The sequence below is a fragment of the Halichoeres trimaculatus genome, unplaced genomic scaffold, assembly GCF_033239565.1.
Source record: "Halichoeres trimaculatus isolate MK-OKI-2021-1 unplaced genomic scaffold, fHalTri1.1 fHalTri1_scaffold_15, whole genome shotgun sequence".
In the NCBI taxonomy this organism is placed as follows: domain Eukaryota; kingdom Metazoa; phylum Chordata; class Actinopteri; order Labriformes; family Labridae; genus Halichoeres; species Halichoeres trimaculatus.
In genome coordinates, this window is record NW_027437193.1 from 7,088,602 (window position 1) to 7,112,032 (window position 23,431).

The 23,431-nt window shown below is 42.0% G+C and overlaps 1 protein-coding gene across 20 annotated transcripts in view; it reads right to left on the reverse strand.

The window, feature by feature from the left end:
- Positions 1-23,431, reverse strand: part of ptprfb (protein tyrosine phosphatase receptor type Fb) — a 228,741-nt gene that overhangs the window by 52,764 nt on the left and 152,546 nt on the right. For 8 of the 20 annotated variants that reach the window (XM_074689216.1, XM_074689230.1, XM_074689234.1 and 5 more), the window contains 7 exons: positions 17,282-17,587; positions 16,273-16,466; positions 9,865-9,891; positions 5,367-5,484; positions 2,459-3,031; positions 1,644-1,744; positions 901-1,148 (listed from right to left, as the gene is read on the reverse strand). In XM_074689216.1, coding sequence (XP_074545317.1) covers positions 901-1,148; positions 1,644-1,744; positions 2,459-3,031; positions 5,367-5,484; positions 9,865-9,891; positions 16,273-16,466; positions 17,282-17,587 — 1,567 coding nt within the window. The remainder of the gene's footprint in view (positions 1-900; positions 1,149-1,643; positions 1,745-2,458; positions 3,032-5,366; positions 5,485-9,864; positions 9,892-16,272; positions 16,467-17,281; positions 17,588-23,431) is intronic. The other 12 variants (XM_074689231.1, XM_074689222.1, XM_074689228.1 and 9 more) reach the window with 3 other exon arrangements.

Below are 23,431 nucleotides of genomic sequence, written 5' to 3' on the forward strand. Positions count from 1 at the left end.
GTCTGTGCTCCTTTTCACGCGAAAAATTTCTGCGCTGCGCACACTCGAAAATTTCTAACCTGCCGGTCAGAGACTCATAGACAAGATGGTGTAAGTGGTCAAAGTGCAGAAATACCGGCATCTGTATGACTCCTCAAACAGAGATCATGTGATAACTGAGTGCTAAATAATTCATGGTGTGAAATTGCAGCCACTCTCGGCAGAAAGGAGGAATCGGTTAAAAGAACTAGAAAAAATTTCGGGGACAGATGTATAAATGTGTTGTAAACAAAGCCAAACTTCTTCGACTCTTGCTTAGTACTCTGGTAGATGTACGTTTGTGATACAACGCCCCCTGCAGTTGGGAATGGACACCAACGGACACTGCGCGGGTTGTCAAAAAGCATAAAAGCCTCATGCATTTTCTTGGGCAGATCTTGTGCGTCTCATTACTGCGCCTCACTTTTGTGGGGAAAGCATAACACAGCCTTAAGGTAGGGCAAACAAATGTAAGTATACCTAAGGATACCTGTTGTGATGTGAAGCTTTGGCTAGCTTTAGCTTAAAGTTGTAGCAGTGTGTCTCGATGTGTCTCGACTATGATGAGACCACAAAGACAAAGTCTTGTCATGCTGGTTTTATCTAAAAAATAAAGGAATTTAAAATGCTTTCATTGTATTTGTTAAATTTAGATTGTGACATCGTTAAAATGACATTTTATTTGGTAAACAGTGTTTGTGACTCAGACTTGACTCGACCTTTCTTGTCTTGGGATGAAAGATGTGAGACTGACTTGAGACTTGCTCCCACCTCTGACATATAAGTCTGTCTTTCCATCTTTCATTTTCTGAGTTGTTACTACAATCCTCTGTTTTTGTAACCCTCTGACTCTGAGTTTTCTGGTACCATCCCAGCACTGACCTGACTCGTGTGGTGGTCTGGACCTGAGGCAGGTTGATGGTCATCTTGCCGCCCTGAGCCTGATGTGTGCGAGGCTTGGTCTTGATCAGGTCAGGGGCGGTGCGGATGGACACCTGCTGCTGCAGACCTCCGGCAATGTTGCCCCTGCTTGTCAGCACAAAGGAGTAGTCTGTGTCCGGCTGCAGCTGCGAGATCAGCTTCCTCTTCAGGTTTCCCTGCACTTCCACGCTTTGCTGGTTGTATAAGATCTGCGAGGGACGAGGAGAGGGAAAGGTTGGGGTTGTGCTTTAAACGAACAAATAAACACCATCAATTTCTCTCCTCACAGAGGCACCTGTCTCATCTGACACCTTGTCTGATGCGCTTAGGTGTCACACCTGTATGTTGAAGCCTATTCTATAGCTTTTTACACTTCAAATTGCCTTTGTCACCATTTGACACAACATTACACCTCATAAATGAACATGAGTGTGATGAGTATTTCCAGTCCCTGAATTACATCATGGGAAACGCATGAACAGCTTATATTGTTGCAGTGATACATAACACGCTTGCTCTACATTAGCAATAGATTTTCATGTAACAGTCTCATTGTTTTTCTTCTTCTGTGGTTATGGGATTTGTCGAAGCTGGAGAAGAAACAAGCGTTAAAAAATACTCCAGTGATTTCCCGGCTAAAGACTTGGTCTACCCTGAATGTTTCTGTGTGTCTTTGTCCTGATTTCTCCAATCAGAGCACTCACCTTGAAAGGCACTTGGGGTTTGTAGTTTTGTGGCAAATCCCAGGTGAGGAGCACGGATGTTTTCATAACAGCTTTGACTCCAAAGTTCAGCGTGGGAAAATCTAGAGTGGGAAGATCCTTTCGATTAGTATCTCATACGTGACATCTTGTACGCCAATAGCATGTGCCTGATTCAATGTCATACAACAGCGGCAGCGAGGAACCTTCTCGGTAAACAAAGTGAACATATTATGCAGTGATACCTTTGAACTAAACTTGACAAGCCACAGGGGGGTTCGAAGAACATCAACAATCTCCTGCACGCTTGTTTACAGATCACATAAAAATAGCCTTTATCTCCTTTAAGCCTGCTCTGTTTATTTCACACATATGCAAAAAGGCCAAGATCTCTGAGATTAACAAGAAATGCATATGACAACATGTGTCTTAAAATAAGCCTCACGCTTCATTGTCTATAAATAGGAAATCTTACATTTATAAGATGATAAAATGCATGGAGAGGTGTGTACTGAGAGCGTCTTGGATTTGTGACTAAGGGGAGGGAGGATGAGGCAGCCTGGTAATGTGACTGTAGCGTGTAATGAGATTAGTACTCTATAAATCAATAAACACAGGGCTGTACTGTATGGAGGGGGAGATGAGAAAGACGTGGCACTGATAAAGACAGAAAAGGGGTGTTCAGAGTGTAAGCAGGTGATGCACACAGTGACGCATGCTTGTGTAAAAATGACTTGTGCGTACACCCTGATTTTATGTTTCTAGATTAAACACCTCCACAGTGTTTGTGTGTAAATATCAACAGTGTGTCATCCTACCGTTGGACATGGTCCTGCTCTGGATGCTGGGGCTGAGGGGTCCCCCGCCCTTACTGGTGAACGCCTGCACCCGGATGTCGTACGTGGTGTCAGGATTCAGGCCCTGGATTGTCATGTGTGTGTCGGCTGTGCGGTTTGTGCTGTTCTGCTGACTGTTGATGTCCCTGTACACCACCATGTAGTAAATGATCTTCCCGTTCCTCTCCACCATCAGCGGGGGCTCCCAGGTCAGCTGGGTGCTGGACTGGGTCAGGCCGGTGACCTGCAGGTTCAATGGGAAGCCGGTGGGCACGTCCTCAGCGGTGCCGATCTCCTTCACGTAAGCCTCCCCGTTGCCTGCGCGGTTACGGGCGCTAAGGCGGAACACATACGTGGCGCCTTTGTGGAGTCCAGTGACGGTGTAGTGGTCGTCGGTCTTCTTCAGCTCACGGGAGGTGTAGGTTTCCTCGTCGGTGCGCTTGTACTGCAGCTGGTAACCCATGAGCTCACCCACCATCTCCTTGGGTGGCTGCCACTGGATCAGGGCAGTGTTGCCCATTGTTGTGCTGATCATCATGGTGGGCTTTCCTGGCACTGTAAATAAAAGAGATGGGACAATACATTGAGTTTTGATTTCTCAATATATGCAAAAGAAATTCAGACAAATCTCAAAATAACATTCTTCTACACGCTGATGAGGCCTTGTTTGTTGATTATGGCTGCATATCGCTTTATCTGCAGCCATCTCTGACGATAAATGCATACTCTCTTGTCCAACTTTGCTTGAAAGAACGACTGGAACTTGGTTTGTTTGCCATGATAACACCGTTAAATGGATGTAATTGAAAGGTAGCAAACTGACCTCCCGACAGATTTATGGCGATGCTCTTGCAAAACACATTTGTGCCCTTGTAACGTCATGATTTAAATTTATTCTTTAATGTTATTTGTTCAATTTGTATGTCAGAACATTTTTAGGTTACCCAATTTTTTGTAAAGTATTAAAAAGAAAAAAAAAAAAATAGTTTTATTATTTATTTTTATTTTTTTAATTTACTCTATTTTTTATTTTATTTTATTTTATTTTATTTTATTTTGGTTTATTTAATTTAATTTAATTTAATTTTATTTATTCTGTCCTCTGCCTCATTGTCATTTTTTCTGCGTGCCAACATAAATAGGCTCACGTGCTAGCTACGGCGCACCAAAGCCCCAGGTTGCCTACCCCTGATCTAAAGCCTTCAAGATGGACGACCATTTGATTCTTTTACAGAGGTAAACTTACGTTGGTTTTTTGGTTAAAACTCTTCAGTGGTTCAAAAGCTACCTGAGTAATAGGACGCAATATGTCAGGCTTGATTGCTTTGTCTTCTTTTGTTTGGACATAAAAATGGTGTCCCACAAGGGTCCATACTGGGCCCTATTCTTTTTGTTACACATATAAATAGTTTGTGTAAAAGTGTCAAAGATCCCAAGCTTCATTTCTATGTGGATGACACCGTTCAATAAGCTTTATCATCTTCCCTAATGAGTGGAGTTGATTTGCAAGCTGCTTCCGGTGCTGTCCAAAGAAATCTTTGTGAACTTGTCTCGCCAATGAGACTTAAGTGATGTACTTCTTTGAGTTAAAGAAGAGGGTAAAAAATGACTACAAGATTTTTACTTTAACTAATGAGGAGATTTAGGTGCTGGTATAGCACAGGGGTCCAGGTTGCACGTCCCATACAGCAAGACCTTGCACAGGCAGTCGGGGTTCAAGTACAGCCTGTGGCACCTTTCCCAAATGTCACTCCTAACTCTCACCTTATTTCGTGCTCTATTCACTGTCTTTTCCTCTCTTTGATTAAAAGCTTAAAAGGTGAAAAAAAAAACCTAATGGGGGCGGTAAGATTGGTGCCCCAACTTTTAAATACCTGGATTTCCTTCTTGAACAACCTGAGGGTAAGACTGGTGATTGATTTTTTATATGCATGCTACCTGAGCCTCTCTGAAAATGCTGCTTTCCCTTTAGTCTCTGGTTTAAGATCTTGCACACACTGTGTCTTGTACAAAAGAGTAGTTTTGCTTTTCTTACACAACAGAAGAATGGAGCATTTGTATATTTTTCTTTTTAAGACCATACTAAATGATCTGCTGCCTTATCTCTACTCTTTACTGACTCTGGCTGTAACCTTCAGTCCTGCAGACGGATTCTGCTCCTCGTTCCTCTGACTCTCTCTGTCTTTGTGCCTTCAGTGCTCCTTCATCCTGCTCTGAGCTATAAGGCTCATCTAAAACTGGATTACTTTATTAGTTTGGAATACTTTGAAGCTTGGATTAAGGATCCTCTGATGAGCTAAATTCTGTCTTGCTCTTCGTGTAAAACTTTTTATGCTGCTGTCTAGGTCAGGACTCCCTTATGAGAGAGATTTTGCATCTTAATGGGAATATTCCTGGTAAAATAAAGGATAAATAAAACACCATTAAGCAAGAATCAATGTCAGAATAAGCTGTTGGCATTAGCAGAAAGCATTTGGCATTTTTTTCATGGGCACAGCTTTAGCTCTGCTGCTCATCGAAGAAATGCATGAACCTAAAACATGTCTAACAGGACAACAAAGAAATAATCTAAGGTTATATAAATGATCATTTTATCTTTTAATAAATGTGGTTGAGTTTTCAAATATCTCAGTCTTATGAATGGTTTTAACCTGACATATCCTCCTCTTATAAATTCAATAGTGAATAGTCATAATAGCTGAGCGAGGGACTGAAGGTAACACGCTGAAGACATTCCTGTCACGCAGCCTTCTTGTTGAAGAACATCCTTGAATGAGGGAGACAGAGGTTATCTGTCTTAAGCTTTAAAGATAATACTATAGTATTCACTCTAAACAGATAGCACACAGCCTATGCTTTACATGATAACCTTGATAAAAGTGACTCTGACCTGCTCCAGTGGTGGTGATGACCTTAGCTTTGCTCCGAGCTCCATCACCCTTGGTGGTGTACGCTGCCACAGTGACAGAGTAGGTAGTTTCAGACTGCAGTCCGCCAATGATGGCCTCCTGCAAAATGGAAAAATCACCAGGTCAGGGGTTAAAAGGAATCAGTGAGCCTGAGCGAGACTGTCTCAGTGACAAAAGGAAACAAACCCACAAAACCCCCTTTTTCACACAAGCTCCTATCCCCTCACACAACACACACACACACACACACGGCAAAGGCAAACACAACACCAATCTCCAAACATGAGATTCTTTAGTTTTCCTATTAAATGGAACAAAACCTTTAAGAGGACATTTTAATCACACGCTGTCAGACAAAGGAACTTTTCTCAGTCAAGAAAAACTCCTTCGCCCAACTGTAAGGCACACTTTGAACCCATTAACCAACAAACCAACCAGTGAACCAGAACATCACCAGTGTGTCAGTGTTCCTGCTTCTGCATGGATAAGCATGAGAATAAACCCAGAGGAGTGTGGGAGCATCACTGCACTGAAGTCTGCACAAGCACACCACTCCAAAGAAATCATCTTAAATTTTTTTTTTATTTTTGTTGTTGAATTTTGCTTTAATTCTTCGTCTTTGGTTGAGATCCTAATGTATGTGTTTTCTTTAATGCAGAAACACGGACACACTCAGGTGTTTGCACTTATCAGTAACTGAACTGTCAGGAACAAACAGTGAGTAGAAAAAAAAAAAAGAGGTAACACTCTGATATTGATAACCTGCTGCAGCGCTGGCACTCACTTTACCAGACTGCATCAGTGTGAACAAAAACACACCCACACACGCTTAAATTAAACACTCTGAGCTTCAACAAAGCCCGTATGTAAACAAACACACACATAAGTGAACACATACTCACCCGTGTACAGTATATATATATACTGGTACTTAGTTTGAACACACATTAAAGCTCACATGCATGTACGGACATGTACGTATACACACACAGACATGAGCACACACTCGATACTGAGAGCAAATTAATGCCTTGGGCTTGAGCACACACACACACGCCGGAGTCTGGCTGGGGCCACTGAGAGGATGAATACGCTGATGCCTACGAGCCTTCCTGCCGGAACTCCCCGCAAACTTCTCATGCTCTCGGAAAATATAATACGGCTTTGCCCTCATGCTGTTGCTCTAACTAATGAAGTTTTAATTTCCTTACCATAGAAGAACATTTAACAGTCTGTATAAGCCAGCTCGCTTTGACAACGCTTTTAACTGCTCTGCTCTTTAAGGGACACTCAGCGCTCCCATACTAGCCTTTAAGAGAGACAGGGGAGAAAATGCTAAATTACTGTATCATAAAAAACCATTCTAACTTTATGGAGGAAGTCTCATTACTTTAATCATACAAAATGGCTTTAACAGTCTCAGCAGTGGCAGCCGGAGAGATCCTTTTTCCCTTTTCTGGCAAGGTCAAACCGGGTCTAGCAACACTTATGAAACTCAGCAGAAAATAGAAAAAGCGAGGCTTCAAAGTTTCCTTCAGAGCAAATGCTTAGAGCAGCACCAAAGGGCATTACAGAGATTATCAAGTCGACTAGTTATAGAAATGGATTCTTTTCTCCAAGCTTCCCTCACCAGGATCCGAGCAGTGGTGTGTAATGCCAGGGGGGAACGGACAGCATTGTAAGAACAAATATATAAGCTCGGACGATTTCTAGAAAGTACAACTCTTGTTACCACTTATCTTTTCTTTTTTCACTTGCACTTCACATTTTTCTCCCCATGAAGACATCACAGGTCAGTAAACCATGCTAATATTTTTGCAGCCGACATCTGTCTGTCGACAGTCACAGGACATAAATTATCTAAAGACGGCGGCTAAAGAAATCCTAAAGATGGGTGAGCAGATGTCTTCCTCTGACAGAGTCTCGCTCTGTGTCTGTCAGGTGTTAATCAACACACCAAAAAGGAGGGGGAGCACAGGCATGTCTGACTCATGCCATGTGGGTGTCGCTGGAAGAATCTGTCCGTGTGTTTAAACAGATTTCTGTTTAACTGGTTGTTAGCAAATAAATAAAAACGATGTGCGCTCATTGTGCTGGCTCCTTTTGAAAAACGAAAACATCCAGTGTTGATACTGAACAGATGAGCGGAAAAACTCTGCATCAATAATCTATCACAGGTGGTCACTATTTTGATAAGCCAGTGGTGTATTTTCTCTGTCAGGGAACAAGAACCTGAAATTGAAGAGAGTAATTATTTGATAGGGTTTCTTGAGAGCTATAAACCTCGTCTCAAACAAAGTCTTCGCCCTTGTTTGAAAGATGAAAGCGATGTTTGTTATTCTGGCAGGTTTCTATTGAATTTCTCACTTGGAACAGTATGTGGCCCCGCGCTTATGCCAGTGCAATGTGACGTCTGGGAGGTAATAAGCCATAACAAAGGGCTGCGTGACAGCCATAGAACAGTGAGCTGCCATCCAGGCAAATGAAAAGAACATGAAAGGCTGGTGGCAATCTTAGAGATGAGAGAAGCTGATAAAAAAAACGCAGCTCCTCCCCTCAGATAGGCATGTCATCTGGAACAGTAGGTGAGACAGCAGGTGAGGCGAGCCTGATTAATGTCAGCATCACACTGAGATGGTGACACTGTGCCACTGTAAGCTCATTGACAGGGAGAGGAACTGCAAGCTTGCTGCAGGAAGTGCCTCAGTTCAGGGAACACTCAGCCGCTACAGACTGAAGGCTTTTTTGTGCTCTGATTCAGAATTTTGTTAGGAGCTTGATTCTGATTGGTTACTACACTGCAACAGTTAAACCAAATGGTCTGTTATTTATCAGTACAAAAGACAACAGACTGCTGTTGCTGTATTGAATTGTAAATGCTGAATATTTTTTGCACGCTTTCTGCCTATTAAACACCTCAAAACTCATCTGGGCACCAGCATTCTCATTTGTCAGTGCTCTTTAAATTACCGTAACTCCACAACAATTTGGGCTAGTAATAACATTTAAAGGGCTCCTTAAAGAAAAAAGCTTTACCACCATATCCTGGGTATTAGGGTAGTGTATAGGAATCTATGTGAAATGATGCTCCAATCACAGGGAATAGTTGAGGCAAGCTGTTCTCATTACCGTAACTCTTCAACTATTTGGGCAAGGGAAAAATTCAAACAGTTCCTGAAAGAAGAGAGGATGAGCTTTCCAGGCATGATTTCTGACTCTTTTATGGACAAAATGACTAAAAACGTTATTTATACTAACTTAATGCAGCTTCTTGCAAGTGTTTTAAGTCTTTGATCACATACTGCCATGCAGCTTTTTTAACTGGTTTCTGGTATTGTTTAATTTTCGGGTTTTCTCTCCCTGATCTTTTTTTTTTAAAAATCCTGTTTTTTATAATAATAATAATAATAATAATAATAATAATAGTAATAATAATAATTATTATTATTATTATTATTATTATTATTATTATTATTATTATTATCATTAAATTACTATAATTTTTTAATATATATTTATATTTTTATTATTATTATCCTTATTTTTTATTTCTATTTAAGCTCAGTTTTCTTCTTTTTTTATTTCTATATTTCTTGTTTTAATTTTATTTTGTGTGTATTTTTACTTACAGTTATAAAAGCAAAATTTGCAAATGCAGTCAGCTACACTCTTAACTGCATCCATGGAATTATTATTATTATTATTATTATTATTTTTATTTCATGTTATTATTATTATTATTGGTATTGCTATTATTATCGCTATTGTTGTTATTATTATTATTATTATTATTATTATTTAATATATATTTTTTATTACTATTATCTTAATTTTTTCTTACAACTTAAGCTCTAGTTTTGTTCTATTTTTATAATATTTAGTGTGTATTTACAATAACTGTACAGAGAGAGTGTGGTTTACTGGAGTCAAATTCCTTGTATTCTTGAGATACTCTTGATGTAACTCCAACTACTTATTATTCTAGCTGAAGGAACGTATTATTGCTCTTAATTTTAATTTAATATTTACTGACTAAGCGTCAGTTTATTGAGCAGGATAATAACAGTAACTGTGTTGATATGGTTGAGAAAGCCTAAAGATGCTTCTGTATTTTGTTGTGGTCATGCTCATCCTTACTTTTGATAACAACCCACTCACTATACATCATCCCTTACAGATATATGTAAATCGCATCCACAGTGATCATTTAAAGTAATCCTCAAGCTTTGTTGTTGTAATAAAAACGCAAAAACAATATAATAAACAGGAATCATTAAGACACACATCTCTTGCTGTGGGTATGACGGGGGGTTATGATCTTTCACAAGGATTCACACAGAGAAGATTACAAGCAAAAACAAAACACACACACACAACTCATTACCCGAACACACAAGCACACACAGCACCCCTAAATTGCAGAGGGGAGAACAACCTTCCCTGCAAGACAACCCAGCAGCACACATGAGGGTTACTCACATGCTCGGTGGTCTCCTCAAAATTCCACTGATGGGAGAGAAGACACAGGACACAGGGCGGGGAGAGAAATGAGTCAGAGGCAACACAACGGGCGGGGAAAAAAAGCACTTGTCTTTTTTTCGCTCAGAGACAGATGAATGTAGGTGTCAACAGAGTCATGCAGGAAGGAAAAAGACACTCAGAGGGGGAGAGAGTGATGGCAGAGAGGAGTAGGAACGAAAGAAATGGAGACAAGTTGAGTGGCGTGAAATAAATCGTGTAGCCAAGTTGAGCAACGGATCTGAAGTTCATTACTGCTTATGATGCACTGCCTTGTTTCCCATTTGCCTTTGAATCAAATGAAAAGCTCTCTGTGCCTTAATCACAGAACACCTCCTCTCAGTATGGAAATGCTTTCTCTGTGGAAATGGAGAGTAAACTACGCAGGATCTCAGAAGCAGAAATAGAGGGAGAGCCTTTTATTCATTATATTTCAATATGTTTTCAAAATGTTCTCCTTGCTTGCTGTGCTTGGCCAAGTGACTCCCGAGGGAAGTGAAAGCCCATTTCGTGCCGCGGGGCTCCGTTGGCGCCGAGCGTGAAATCCTATTACCAGTGCTGCTATGCTAGCCCTGTGACATCAAACCCCATCGGTGCAGAACGCAACTGCTGGTGTTTACTAGCAACCAGCTCCAGGATTGCTGAGGAGTTCACTGATGGGTGGCCTGGTCGACAAGGGGCAGGAGAGATGACACTGTTGACGCTGGAGCGGGACAAACATGGAAACAAAAGAAGGAAGACAGGCTCGAGGGAGACCGACGGCTGACGGTGAGCTTATACATTCGCACGACGGTACTCGTAGCGACAACTTTCTGATGGAGTTGGGAGCGATGGGAGATGGTTTATTTGAGAAAGTCACTGTGAGGAATATCTGAGTGAGCCAGAGAGAAAACAGGCTCAGCAGTAGAAGAGCAAACGGATGTCAGCCCAATATCAAAACATTCTCAGCTATGACTCAACAGCTGCTCTCATTATCACCACATTTGTGCAATTATGCTGTTATCATTAAAAAACACATTTGTTTTGATTGTGCTGTTAATGTTGTAAAGTTTGTGAGTAATATTGTAAATATCATTAAAAGAATATTCTTTCACATGTGGCTTTATTTATTGTTTCCATTGAGTTTGAGCTCATTTTACTTGCAGGCTGACTCAACTGTGGCTTAATGATCTAAAAGGGAAAGACCCTCAGAGGACCTAAGTAGCAACTGCATCAAAACATCATTTGTTTTGCTTAATTTATTTTGAAGACCTTTGATACAGGCCGGGGATTATAAATTGAGGTCTCACATTGAATATTTGAAAGTGAAACTGCTTCGGGTACTTTTAGTTAAGTGGTCAGACACTGAAACATAGAGGTAGACTGTGCAAATTCAAGTTTTCTACACTCACCGGCTACTTCATTAGGCACACCTGTCCAACTGCTCGTTAATGCAAATTTCTAATCAGCCAATCACATAGCAGCAACTCAATGCATTAAGGCATGTAGACATGGTCAAGACGAGCATCAGAATGGGGAAGAAAGGTGATTAAAGGGACTTTGAACGCGGCATGGTTGTTGGTCTGAGTGTTTCAGAAACTGCTGATCTACTGGGATTTTAACCCACAACCATCTCTAGGGTTTACAGAGAATGGTCCCAAAGAGAGAAAATATCCAGTGAGCAGCAGTTCTGTGGGACAAAATGCCTTGTTGATGCCAGAGGTCAGAGGAGAATGGACAGACTGGTTGGAGCTGATAGAAAGGCAACAGTAACTCAAATAACCACTGGTTACAACCGAGGTCTGCAGAAGAGCATCTCTGAACACACAACACGTCCAACCTTGAGGCAGATGGGCTACAGCAGCAGAAGACCACACCGGGTGACCCTCCTGTCAGCTAAGAACAGGAAACTGAGGCTACAATTCACACAGCAACACCAAAACTGGACAATAGAAGATTGGAAAAACGTTGCCTGGTCTGATGAGTCTGGATTTCTGCTCCACATTCAGATGGTAGGGTCAGAATTTGGCGTCAACAACATGAAAGCATGGATCCATCCTGCCTTGTATCAACGGTTCAGGCTGCTGCTGCTGGTGTAATGGTGTGGGGGATATTTTCTTGGCTCACTTTGGGCCCCTTAGTACCAACTGAGCATGGTTTAAAGTCCACAGCCTACCTGAGTATTGTTGCTGACCATGTCCACCCCTTTATGAGCACAGTGTACCCATCTTCTGATGGCTACTTCCAGCAGGATAACGCTCCATGTCATAAAGCTGGAATCATCTCAGACTGGTTTCTTCAACATGACAATGAGTTCCCTGTACTCAAATGTCCTCCACAGTCCCCAGATGTCAATCCAATAGAGCACCTTTGGGATGTGGTGGAACGGGAGATTCTCGTCATGGATGTTCAGACGACAAATCTGCAGCAACTGTGTGATGCTATCATGTCAATATGGACCAAACTCTGAGGAATGTTTCCAGGACCTTGTTGAAACTATGCCATGAAGGATTAAGGAAAGGAAGGATTACTAGCAAGGTCTACCTACTAAAGTGGCCGATGAGTGTATATTTGTAAGTTGTGTGAACTAGTCCTTTATGATTTAACATACAGCACTGCTAGCAAGGCTCTACTGTACTATTTAAAGATCCACTGAAGACCCAGTTTGACTAAATGTCATATTGCTATCCTGGAGTGTAAAGATCTTAAGCACACATGTCTAAGAGACACAATTATCCATGGTACCTTTCTCCTTCCTCAGCTTCCTGTTCGTTCAGGTAACGCCAGACATTTTTAAAACAGAGACAGCGAGCCTCACACCCTGCTGATTCATTGTTCACCGGAGAGCCGGTATTCATCATCCCGCTTTGACTGTTGGCGTATGAAAAGACAAAAGAGCCAACCTCTCTGCTCCTCTCCCTGTGGACGGGTCTTTATCACCAACCAGCTAAATGCAGCATGAGCAGGGCTTCGGTTAGGTCCCGGCAGCGACTAGTCGACACACATGGAACATTAAAAACTGCTGCCTCATGCTCCCCTGACATATCAGGGCACTAAATAGTAGCGCTCAAGAACAGCTGTTACTTAACTCCATGAATAACAGTTTGTGATGTGCCTAATTGCTTAATTTGTTTACCGTTGACTCGGCTCAGTGTGTCAACAGAGCAGCAACACATTAAAGGTTCCTAAGAGTTACTATCGCTTCTTGGTCTTAATCCCCTTCTATTGCAGCTGCTGTTGCTTTTTGCCTAAATCCATGGGAGAATTATAAATTATCCCCCATTTATATTTCCAATGCCAGTGCAAGCTGAAAACACATCATGGCTGATAAGCGTCGTTTGTGGAAACGGAGCAGTATAATTTGCAGGCGGATGAATGCAAATGTGATGACATGGGCTGAGATGTGTGGCTATAAAAATGGGAACGAGTGATGTGGAAGAGAAGGAGCTGTCATGATTGATGGAGTGAGACAGGCTGAGGTGCTCCTTTTCGCCTTCTTTTTTTTTTTTTTCAATTCACATTCAACTCCAATCCGAGCCAGCGAAGGCCGTAGAGGCAGTGAAGCATCAACATGCTCGCTACCACACACACACACACAGATGTACACGCACACACCACAACAACGCATGAGTGGTCAAACAAAATGAACCTGGAAAAGTGGTGCTGAGTGACGGCAAACTTGTGCAGGAAATGTTAAGAGGCACAGACAGTGGCTAATGGCGTCAAAACCGATCACGTCATTTTTTTTTTATCGGATGGATGTATGAAAATCATGAGTTTAGAGGTTGCTGAGTGCATTGTGATGGAGCAGCCTATGCGGTGAGGAGTTGCCCACTCAGGTTCAGGCCACTCTCCCAATAGGAATCTGGTTAGAAAGGGGTCGATAACATCACACTGTTAACATGGCCTCTGGTTTAAATTTAGCAGGGAAATGAGGGCGCTGTGTGGGCTCCTGCTTGAAAAGAAAAAGAGGCGCTTAAACCGCCCACGCACATGTGAGCTCTCCTAGCTCTCCTCTCAGTGTATCAGCTAACCCTGAGTGAGGGTGAGGAGGAGAGAAGGAGCCAGACAAAGACAAGGGGAGAGGTTACAGCAATTTTGACAAAAATCTGCAATCCAATCATTCAGTTTGGAGTCGTGACCGGAGTCGGAGGTGAGGCTCGGCTGTGTGAAGGAGCTCCAGTGAATCTGGGTTTTTGTTTCCCCTCTGGCAGGCTTAGTGAGCATCTGATGCAGGTGAAAAGGTGGATATGGAGCTGATTTCACAAAACATCAGATGAATTCTTGAGAAAACGCTACGGATGTGCTAAGGTTGAGGAAAATTGTTTTCTCTTTTATTTACATCAATTACAGGTGTGTGCATGAGGGATTTGCACGAGTCGAGTGTGAGTCATGAACTTTTCTCAGCCTGTTGGAACGCCTACCGCAAGCTTGATCGAAGCATGTTTGTTCATGTTATCGGGGTTGTTTTCCACTTGTTGTTGTGGTATGTGAATGGAAAGATGAGCGAGAAAGGAGGGATTGTTCTGAAACTAGTTGGGCGCCAACGTGGACGAGGAGCGTCGGCTGACTGTGTGGTCTGGGTGACGTCTGGGCAGGTCCTTGCAGGTTGGCTACTCAGCGCTGTCTCATTGAAAACAATCTGTTAGGATGACTCAATCAAGGGTAACCAACCCGCACGCAAGCCTCTGGTAATTACTCAACCGGCTTTCTCGAGTGCAAAAAGAGGACAGGAGAGAAAGGGGAGGAAAGAAGGGAGGAGGGATTCCAGTTTCTGCAGGGGAGTGGGAGCGCTGAGTTTCGAGAGGTGTCTCCGACTCCAAAGTGGAACATGAGCGCTGTCCTGTGTGCCAAAATACAGCACGGCTTTGTGTTTATTGTTTGAACCTGGCGCAAATGAGACATGGCGGGGAGTATTGTTTGCACAACAAGTGGGGGTCATGTTCAGTTCAGTTTTCATAGTGTACAACAAAGTCACGCTAAACATGCCGATATAAAGAAAACACTTCCAGGAAGACAGGCAGCCTCCATGTTTTTCAATTCCTCCAGACCAAACGATGCTGTCCTGGCAGTCAAGCACTTGAGTACACAGTCAGATAACAACAAACTGTCAGCAGCTGCCAAAAAACACTGCAGGAAGAAAAGGTGTTTGGCTGCGGTGAGGTGTTGGCCGGCATGGGCAGGTGATGAAAGTCGGCGCTTTCTTTCACACTTATTCTCAGCGTCATGTGGCCAAAATGAACTTAATGTTAATCTAATCCTCAGAAGTTGCCAGAAACGGTTGACACTCCGAGGGCTGGAAACCTGCACGCAATATGAGTAATTTTGTTGTTATCACCAAAGGCCGCGCTGCACAGCAGGGATCCAAAGCTTTTACTTAGCATCACTCTGGAGGCAGCCGACTCGTCTTTTCAAGGTGACTTTTACGCTGCTTCCACTTCTGATATGATAAGACCTAAGACAGCAGGGTGTTTGCAAAAGCAAATGAGGGTTAACAGCTCCACTCAAGGGCGCAGCAGTGTGTGTGCTGCCTTGGAAGTGAACCAGCAACCTGTTGGTCCCTGCGTAAATGCTGGTACAGAGCATTTTATCAGGAAACGCTGCTCGGAGACACATGTAATGCCACTCAGATTTTCTTTGCGGTGTTCCCGCGGCCACGCAGCCTTTGCTTGTTTAAATGAGATGTTTCTTTGTGAGGCCATCGAGGGTGCGAGCGAAAGCGTGTTCGTGCAAATGTTACTCCCGGCAAACAATCAGAAGGAGGCTCTTAAGCCGCTCTCTCGTTTCCCTGGCAGAAAAAAAAAGAGTGAGGAAGTGGGTTTTTTGGTTTTAAGATATTCATGAATCTCTGAATCCCTCTTAAGGATTACAATCTCTCATCCATCTCACGGTGTCACACAGCTTTGGGCGGTTCGGAGCAGCCTGCATTAATGTGTAAAGCGGGGCATCAGAAGAAAAAACACTAATTTATAAACATGGTAACAAGGCAGTGCATATGTAGAAACCACCGAGAGGTGCATTGCTTCCACTAAGCCCTATCCTGATGTAACACATATAAAATATTTAAAAGCTATTACTGTAGAATTAGACTGGATCTTGTTACGACTGCTAATCTGCTGCGGTAGGAGAAGGGTCCCAATTTGTAGTCAAGAGTTACATGTAGAGAGTGATGGGAGAGAAGTGCGGGGCCGTGGGGTTAACTGCAGTCGGCAGAAAGAAAATTCCATGTGTGTCGCCCGGTATGGGGGAAATGAAGCGTGAACTCAGAGAATTGAAGGGAATAGGGGAGCGGTGGAGAATGAAAATAATGGGAAATGAACACAAGACAGCAACAGACAGTGAAAGGGAGACAGACAAAGACCCAGACAAGACAGAGACATCATCCAGTACCTGCGCCTCTGGCAAAGCAACATCCATGATGTTCGGCTGGCCGCGCGGCTCGCCGTTCTCCAGCCGAGAGAAGATGACTTGGTAGCCTCGGATTTGGCCGTGCTGCTTCCCCGGGAGGGGCGGCTTCCAGGTGACCCGGATTGCTGTGGAGTTTACGGCTTCGACCTCCAGTTTCCTGGGGGGAGCTCCTGGCACTGGAAACCAAGAAGAGACAGAAAGAAAGAAAGAAAGAAAGAAAGAAAGAAAGAAAGAAAGAAAGAGAAGAGGGAGAGAAGCAGAAAAGTCAATACGCTGAGTTAGTGGTTTTCACTTTGTTGTGTGATGTGGAGCCAAATGCTCAAATCAAAATAATGACTCTTGATTTTTATAGACTTGGATCCTCTGCAGAAGGAAGTTACACCAGATTTGGCCATGAATCTAAATCATCTTTTACTCCTTCTGTGTCTGCTCTGTCCCCCAAAACACCCTTTGCTGAACAGCATGTGGTCGAGCAGTGTCTGTAATGCCCTTAATTCTGCTATGAAATGAGATGTGTTGCAGCAAACTTCAAACACATTAATTATAGACAACTCCCTCTGAGGGACAAAGGCTCTCTACCAGACTGCAAACAAAACGAGGAATGAGTGAGAAAAAGAGGGAAGGGTGGAAAAAAAAATAGAGAGCTGGAGCTCGGCGTCGTTTATATTCTTCAGAGCGGACGACAGAAAACAAGAAGCTACTTAAGAGTAAAACCAGAGGAAAGTGTTGCAGAGCTGCGGCCCCAGGGTGATGAGCCTGAACCTGCCATAGAAGTCAAGTGTGAAAGCTTAAAAGAGCAGGCTGTAAAGTGGAGGAAAGAGAAGGTGACTCTGCTACCACTACCGCCTCATTAACTCAGAATTGATCAGCAGGACGAGAGAAACGTTGGCTTAAGTTAGGGAGAATTAGGGAAAACAGTGACAGGCAGCCCAAAGCAAAGTGATGTTAGAGTCAGAGAGAGCACTCTTCTGGAGACGAGGTGTCAACCTACCATCCTCTCTGGTTTTCATCCTCACAGGGGCACTCTCAGGGCCCGGACCCACGTCAGTGTGTGCCCTCACCCACACCTGATACTCAGTCCACTTCTCCAGGCCCTCCAGCACATAGCTGGTGGCGTCTGCGTTGATGCCTGGCACCTCATGCCGCTCCGTGTCCTCTCCAGACAGGGCCTGGTAGCTGACTGTGTAGCGCACAATGGCGCCGTGGCGGCTAGCGGCGGGTGGGGCCACCCAACTCACCTTTAGGCTGGTGGAGCTCAGGCTGACCACTTGCACGTCCTGAGGGGGGGCGGATGGGGCTGTAGGGGGGGAGGGGAGGACAACCACATGGAGGAGGGCACGGATCAAGCAAACAAAAAGGAAAACTCAAAATAAATAAAAACACAAGCAAACTGAAGGCAAAAAATGGAAGCTTTTTGTTTGGGAGTCAAAATGTCAATAAAGATATCACTCATATAATATTTTATTTTCTTATATAATGTTTTCTCTTCAGTGAAAAGTGCGGTAACACTTTACTTAAGAGATCCGCAAATTTCATCACACTTAGGTCATAATTATTTCTTTAAAAATATCACATAACTTCTTTATAATAATGTCCAAATCTATTGTCGCAAGTCACAATTGGTAGGTTACTTTTTTTTCCAGTTTCTTTGAAATTCACTCCAAATTGCAAGGTAAGAAGGTGACAATTAGCAAATAATTTATTTGAAATTAAATCACAACCCAGCACAAAATGTTTTGAGAAGTATCCCAACGTTTCCACTATTTCCAGAGAAGCAGGTGATAAATAACTGCTTATTTCTTGAATACAGAAGTTAGGTTCATTATTTCCTCTGATAATTACCTTTGAAATATGAATAATTCAATTTTCCAATAAGCAGTTGATAGTTAGCTTTTTGTTATTTAATCTCACCAAGTTTTTTCGTTGATATGCATAATTGAGCTCAAATTCAAAATGATAAACCTTTATAATGAGGCCTATAATGATTTACATGATACAACTGAAGGCTTCAGATGTGATATTCACCAAGATTAGGGTGTAAATTACAGGCGCACTGCAAAACAGAATCTGGCCAGAAGTTATGTGCTAATTTTCATAAAATTTTGGAGGTAATTTCCAAGAAATAAGAAAAAGAATTATCTAATTATTACCTAAGTGTGATGAAATCTGCGGACCTTTAGAGTAAAGTGTTACCTCAGGTGCTGAAATGTTTTGTATTTTACTTTAAAAACCTATAAAAGAAAAGGTAATTTAAAAAAATTAGATTATTTCTTTTCCATTAAAGGACAGAAGGATTGGTAAAATATACTTCATGAGTTCCTCAGAATAAAAAAAACTTTTCCTTGAATCTGTTTCCAAAACATGTTTCCTGTTGCAGAAAACCATTTCTATGTTTTTCAGCATCTCTGGATTTTTAAAGTGAAAGTCTTTCAGAGTCACTTGCTGTGTTCGGTATAATTCACCAATCATATGCTCTCATGTTGTAAATGACTACTTTGGAAGTACCAAATTGCAAGTTTAAATATGACATTTTCATTTTAATACTCAATACAAAAAGCTTCCATACTAAACAGAACGCTACCTCCGGACTGAGAGATTGGCTGCAAAAACACATTACCAGGCTTCTGCTGAAGCGCTGTCTGGCACTCCATTTATGTGAGAGGCCATGAAACTACAGGGTGGTCTGAACGGAATATAAAATGTGCCAAAATTTTACAAGGCGATGCTTTTATAAAGACGTAATTTGTCCATAACTGCCCTCTCTGCTGCCTCTCGCAGCATGCAGAGGGAGCAATAAAGTGGCCATGGATGTGCGAGTGTGTGAACGAGTGCTTGACCGTGTCGACTGGTGTTCACACATTGATGCAGAAGCTCTGGGCTTGTCAGACCCTGGTAAGTGTTGCACCCGTGACACACTGGTGCTGATTCTGGAGCTCTACTCTGAGCATTATAGTTTAATAAAGAACAGTAAACACATTAAAATATGTTCAAATTGAAGCCATATTAAAGAATAAGCACTGTGTTTGTTCAGGCTCCACCACTTTGCTGTAATATGTCCAATCTTTTGATCTACATATTCACAACATCACGATTTGTTTATGTGCTGTCTTTGATGGTTTTCTTGGAGAACAGTCCTCTGGAAAGTCCCATTGTAGAAATAAGGATTGTGGGCGCTTTGTCGACTAAACAATAAACATTGTCACCCACACTAGTCAGCACCAGAATTACCAATTGGCTGAACAAATTATTAATGATTTCATGATTGCAGGCCTCAAAAGATAGTCATATGTTGTGTCTAAAGCCCTGTTTCCACCAAACAGTCCAGTTTAGATCTGTACGGTTTGGTACAGGTTAAGCCTGATCCTGTTTGCGTTTCCACAGCTAACTGTGCCCCCTTGTGGTAGGCGGCGTGTAAGCTGGATGCCGATAGCCGTATCTGTTGAATAATAGTGTGACGCCTGCTAATAAATCCAACGAAAAAGAAAAACGTGACACAGTAAACAAAGAGCAACAATGGAAAACATCCAGCTTTTCTTCTTCTTTGTGATTAACATGTGGCTCTTTGTTGTGACGATGTTGTAGCGCCACCTTGGATCAGTTTAGTATAGCACCCCTACGAAAGGGTCCCTAAAAGTGGAACGGCTCATCCCGGTTATTTGGGGATCTATCCCTGGATTAGCCAGCGGAAACGCCATGAAAGGTATGCTGTGCCAAGACGAACCAAAGTGAACTGCTTGGTGGAAACGGGGCTTAAACCAGGACTCTGCCATGATGCTATAACACATTACAACCCAGATGTAAACAAGCACAGACTGCTAATGACAACTTAAGGAAGTGGCACAGTTTTGCAGTAATTCATTGAAGAAAATAAAGATAAAGCTCTAGCTAGTAAGGCGGACTGAAGACTGGGGATGCTAGCTTTGCTAATGTTAGCCACCCTGTAACAGCTCTGACTGCTGCAGACTCTGTTTATTGGCTGTGGTGCGGCTGTTTTCTGAGTGATGTCTTTACTTTAGACTAATCCCTAAGATAAGATAAGAGTAGATAACTTCTTTAGCAGAGGCACATATAAGGTTGGTTTGTCAGGCTTATCTATGGAGTGGTTAATATAAAGTTACACCTCCAATCTGGAGTAATAAGATTTGTGTGAAAAATACAATAAAAATATCAAAACAGCCGCAGTAGAAAATGCAGTTTACTCTCAAGTCCGGAGAAAAACAGAAAATCTAATAAAACACTTTAAAATAGGGAACAATAAGAACACTGAAAACAAAACACAATAGCATTCATACATAACATGCATCTACTCAGTACTCAACAATACAACATACTCCACTGTACACAAAAGAGCCTCTTCAAAAGAGAGTAGAAAGAACCAAGGGAAATAAAACTCAAAGCAATGTGTTCTTACAAAGCATGCCCATGCTGTTTTTTTCAATAAACAGAGCAGTGAACAGTTAGCCTGAATATGAATCTAATAAAATAATGCCAGAACATGAAACTCTACCTTTCCAAAACACCTCAGCGTAACAAAAGAGGACTGAGTCTCATCAGGTGGTCCCGCAGGAGAGTGGACACGAAACTACAAAGACCCGACGGCGCCACGCGCATTACAAAAAGGTGATGCACCGAATCAAAACAATGCTGATGATTTGCAGAATGGATTGTGATATTGGGGTCCTGATGAAAATATGCTAGATCAAAGTCAAATTGTTTGAGGGGAGGATAACACAGCAGGAAATACATTCGCCTCAGAGGCAAAAAACAGAGAGAGAATTTTAGATGAGTTCCTCCTTCTAACGCTTCTTCCTTTAAATGTTTAACGCACTGCAATGAGTATCTGAACATATGTACGATAATATACATGTTTCGCTGTATGGTAAGCCCTTTATTTGATCATTTACAAACGTCACATTAATTATTTATTCAGCTCTGTTGTGTTCACTGCTCTGAATATTAAAGAATAATACCATGAATGAAATGTTTATATGTAAAACCTGAAAATGTCACACTTTCCCACTGCCTCTCTGCCTCTAAACCATCCTCAGGCTGCTGCTCATTTCATGCACACCATCCTCCTGCTCCATGAAATCCAAATCCTGCTCTTCAAATTCTGTCCTTGTGTCTCCTGCTGACAGGAGCAGCAAGGACACAGGCTCATCATCACTCATGATCTCGACTGACAGTTGTGTTACTCTGTGCGTGTCAGAGGTATTGGCTCTTTGGTGATGTGTTTTTTTTCAGGCCTAACAGAGAAATATTTCAAAAAGAGATCTTCATCACTTCAGTTTAGTTTATGTGTTTTTGTTGCTGACACACAGATCCCCAGACTGGTTGGAGAAGTATTAAACTTGCAGCTTGACTTGCATTCTGACGATGTTTTGGACTTTCTTCAGTACGCATGAATAAAAGGGAAAGAAAACGAGTTGTGAATTTGCTCGCACTGTCTGAACCAACAGCATCAAGTGTGTGTCTGAAGATGTTCCAAGCCAATCCTTAAGACTGGTAACAAGGCTGATCCTGGCTACCTTTAAAAGACGTCCATCCTCTTTAATAACCCTCATCATCATCTCATCTTTTTTCATCACATTCTGCAGAGCTGCTTGACAGCCAGGTTCTCCAGCGCAGCTTTTTGCGGGAAATGCCAGGAGAAATTAGAGGCTGTGAATGTGATCACCGGTGCGAGTGCGCACAAATCAGCTGTTACTAATTAGCGCTAATTGTATGAGTAGCTTGACGGCCGGCCAATATTAAACTTGTCTTTTGGCAGGTTGGTGTGCACTGTGTGCACTGATGTCGATACTCAAAGATTGTTTTTGTGAAAGAAGCTTCACAGTATGACACCTCTGTGGCAGAGTGCATCTCATTTCATTTTATATATTCATTTATTGAGTTGCAACAATGCACATCCATAAACAGGACTACATTGAGCATCAGTGTAAATGTGGCTTGATGCCTGGCCAATATGCAGACTTAGCACAGATGCTATGTTTCACCCGTGGTCCCAATAGCAGGTATGCAAGTGAAGTCATTGCAGTTACGCCCACTAAGCGGCAGAAAAAAGGAGGCAAGTGGCACCATTGGCTTAAATACCGTCTAAACTCTAAAACAAAAACTCTTCTTTGACAGGCTGTTAAAAGACAAAGAGAAACTAATGGATCGCTACAATTTTCAGAGACAATACAGGCAACGACAGCTGGATTAGGGGTTCCCATTTTGTGTCAGTTAACGTCAATTTATGCTGTATTTTTGGGTTACATCATTCCTTAAATTACAAAATATCTAAATGTTAGCATTTTTCATTCAGCTATATTTATTTTTGTCTTTGTGTAAATATGAAGCTCAACATGATTTGTAAACTAACTTGAACTGAAGCTAACCCAGTTTTCCAAATAAAGGGGAACTCCAGCACAATCAGTTGTTGCTGTGTTGTTTTAAGTAATTTGATATTAACTTTACTTAAATACCATCACAGAAACTATACATCTATTTATAATACAGTCTGAATACCTAAAGTGTATACTGTGAGTTGAATCATAAAGAGGCTTTTGTAGCTTTCAATCTTTCCATTGTGTGTTTTTCTGGCCCTGATATCAGATACAAATAAATGTCAGGATATGATTTCTGGTCACATGTCCATTTTTGTGGACCCCTAGTACTTTGATAGCTTTAAAGGTGCTATGATGAGGATCTGTTTTGATTGCACTCCCTTGCCACCTTGTGGCCTGGAGTCTTCACACACTGTTGTAAAATACTTTTAGAGTTTGTTTTGGAATTAAATGGTGATTGAATCAAAACAAATGTTCTTTGTTCAAGACAACTTTTTACTGGCTTTACTAGCTTTATGTTAGCCCAGTGCTCCGACATATCCGTAGGCTAACGTGACAACAAGTAAACACTGTCAGTTTGTAAGTAACCTCACTCTTCATTTTATTGATAGACTCTCAAGTTTGAACAGACCACTGCAGAAAAACTGCTGACTGTGGGTTTGAATGAACATTATCACAAACAGTTGTGATACAGTTGTGTTATAGAGTGATACAGCCTGAGCTAAAGGCTTATTAGCCTTTAGCTCCTGTGTCCACCATCACTACAAAACAAGTCATAGAATTTTTTTTTAGCAGAGAAAAACACAGATTAC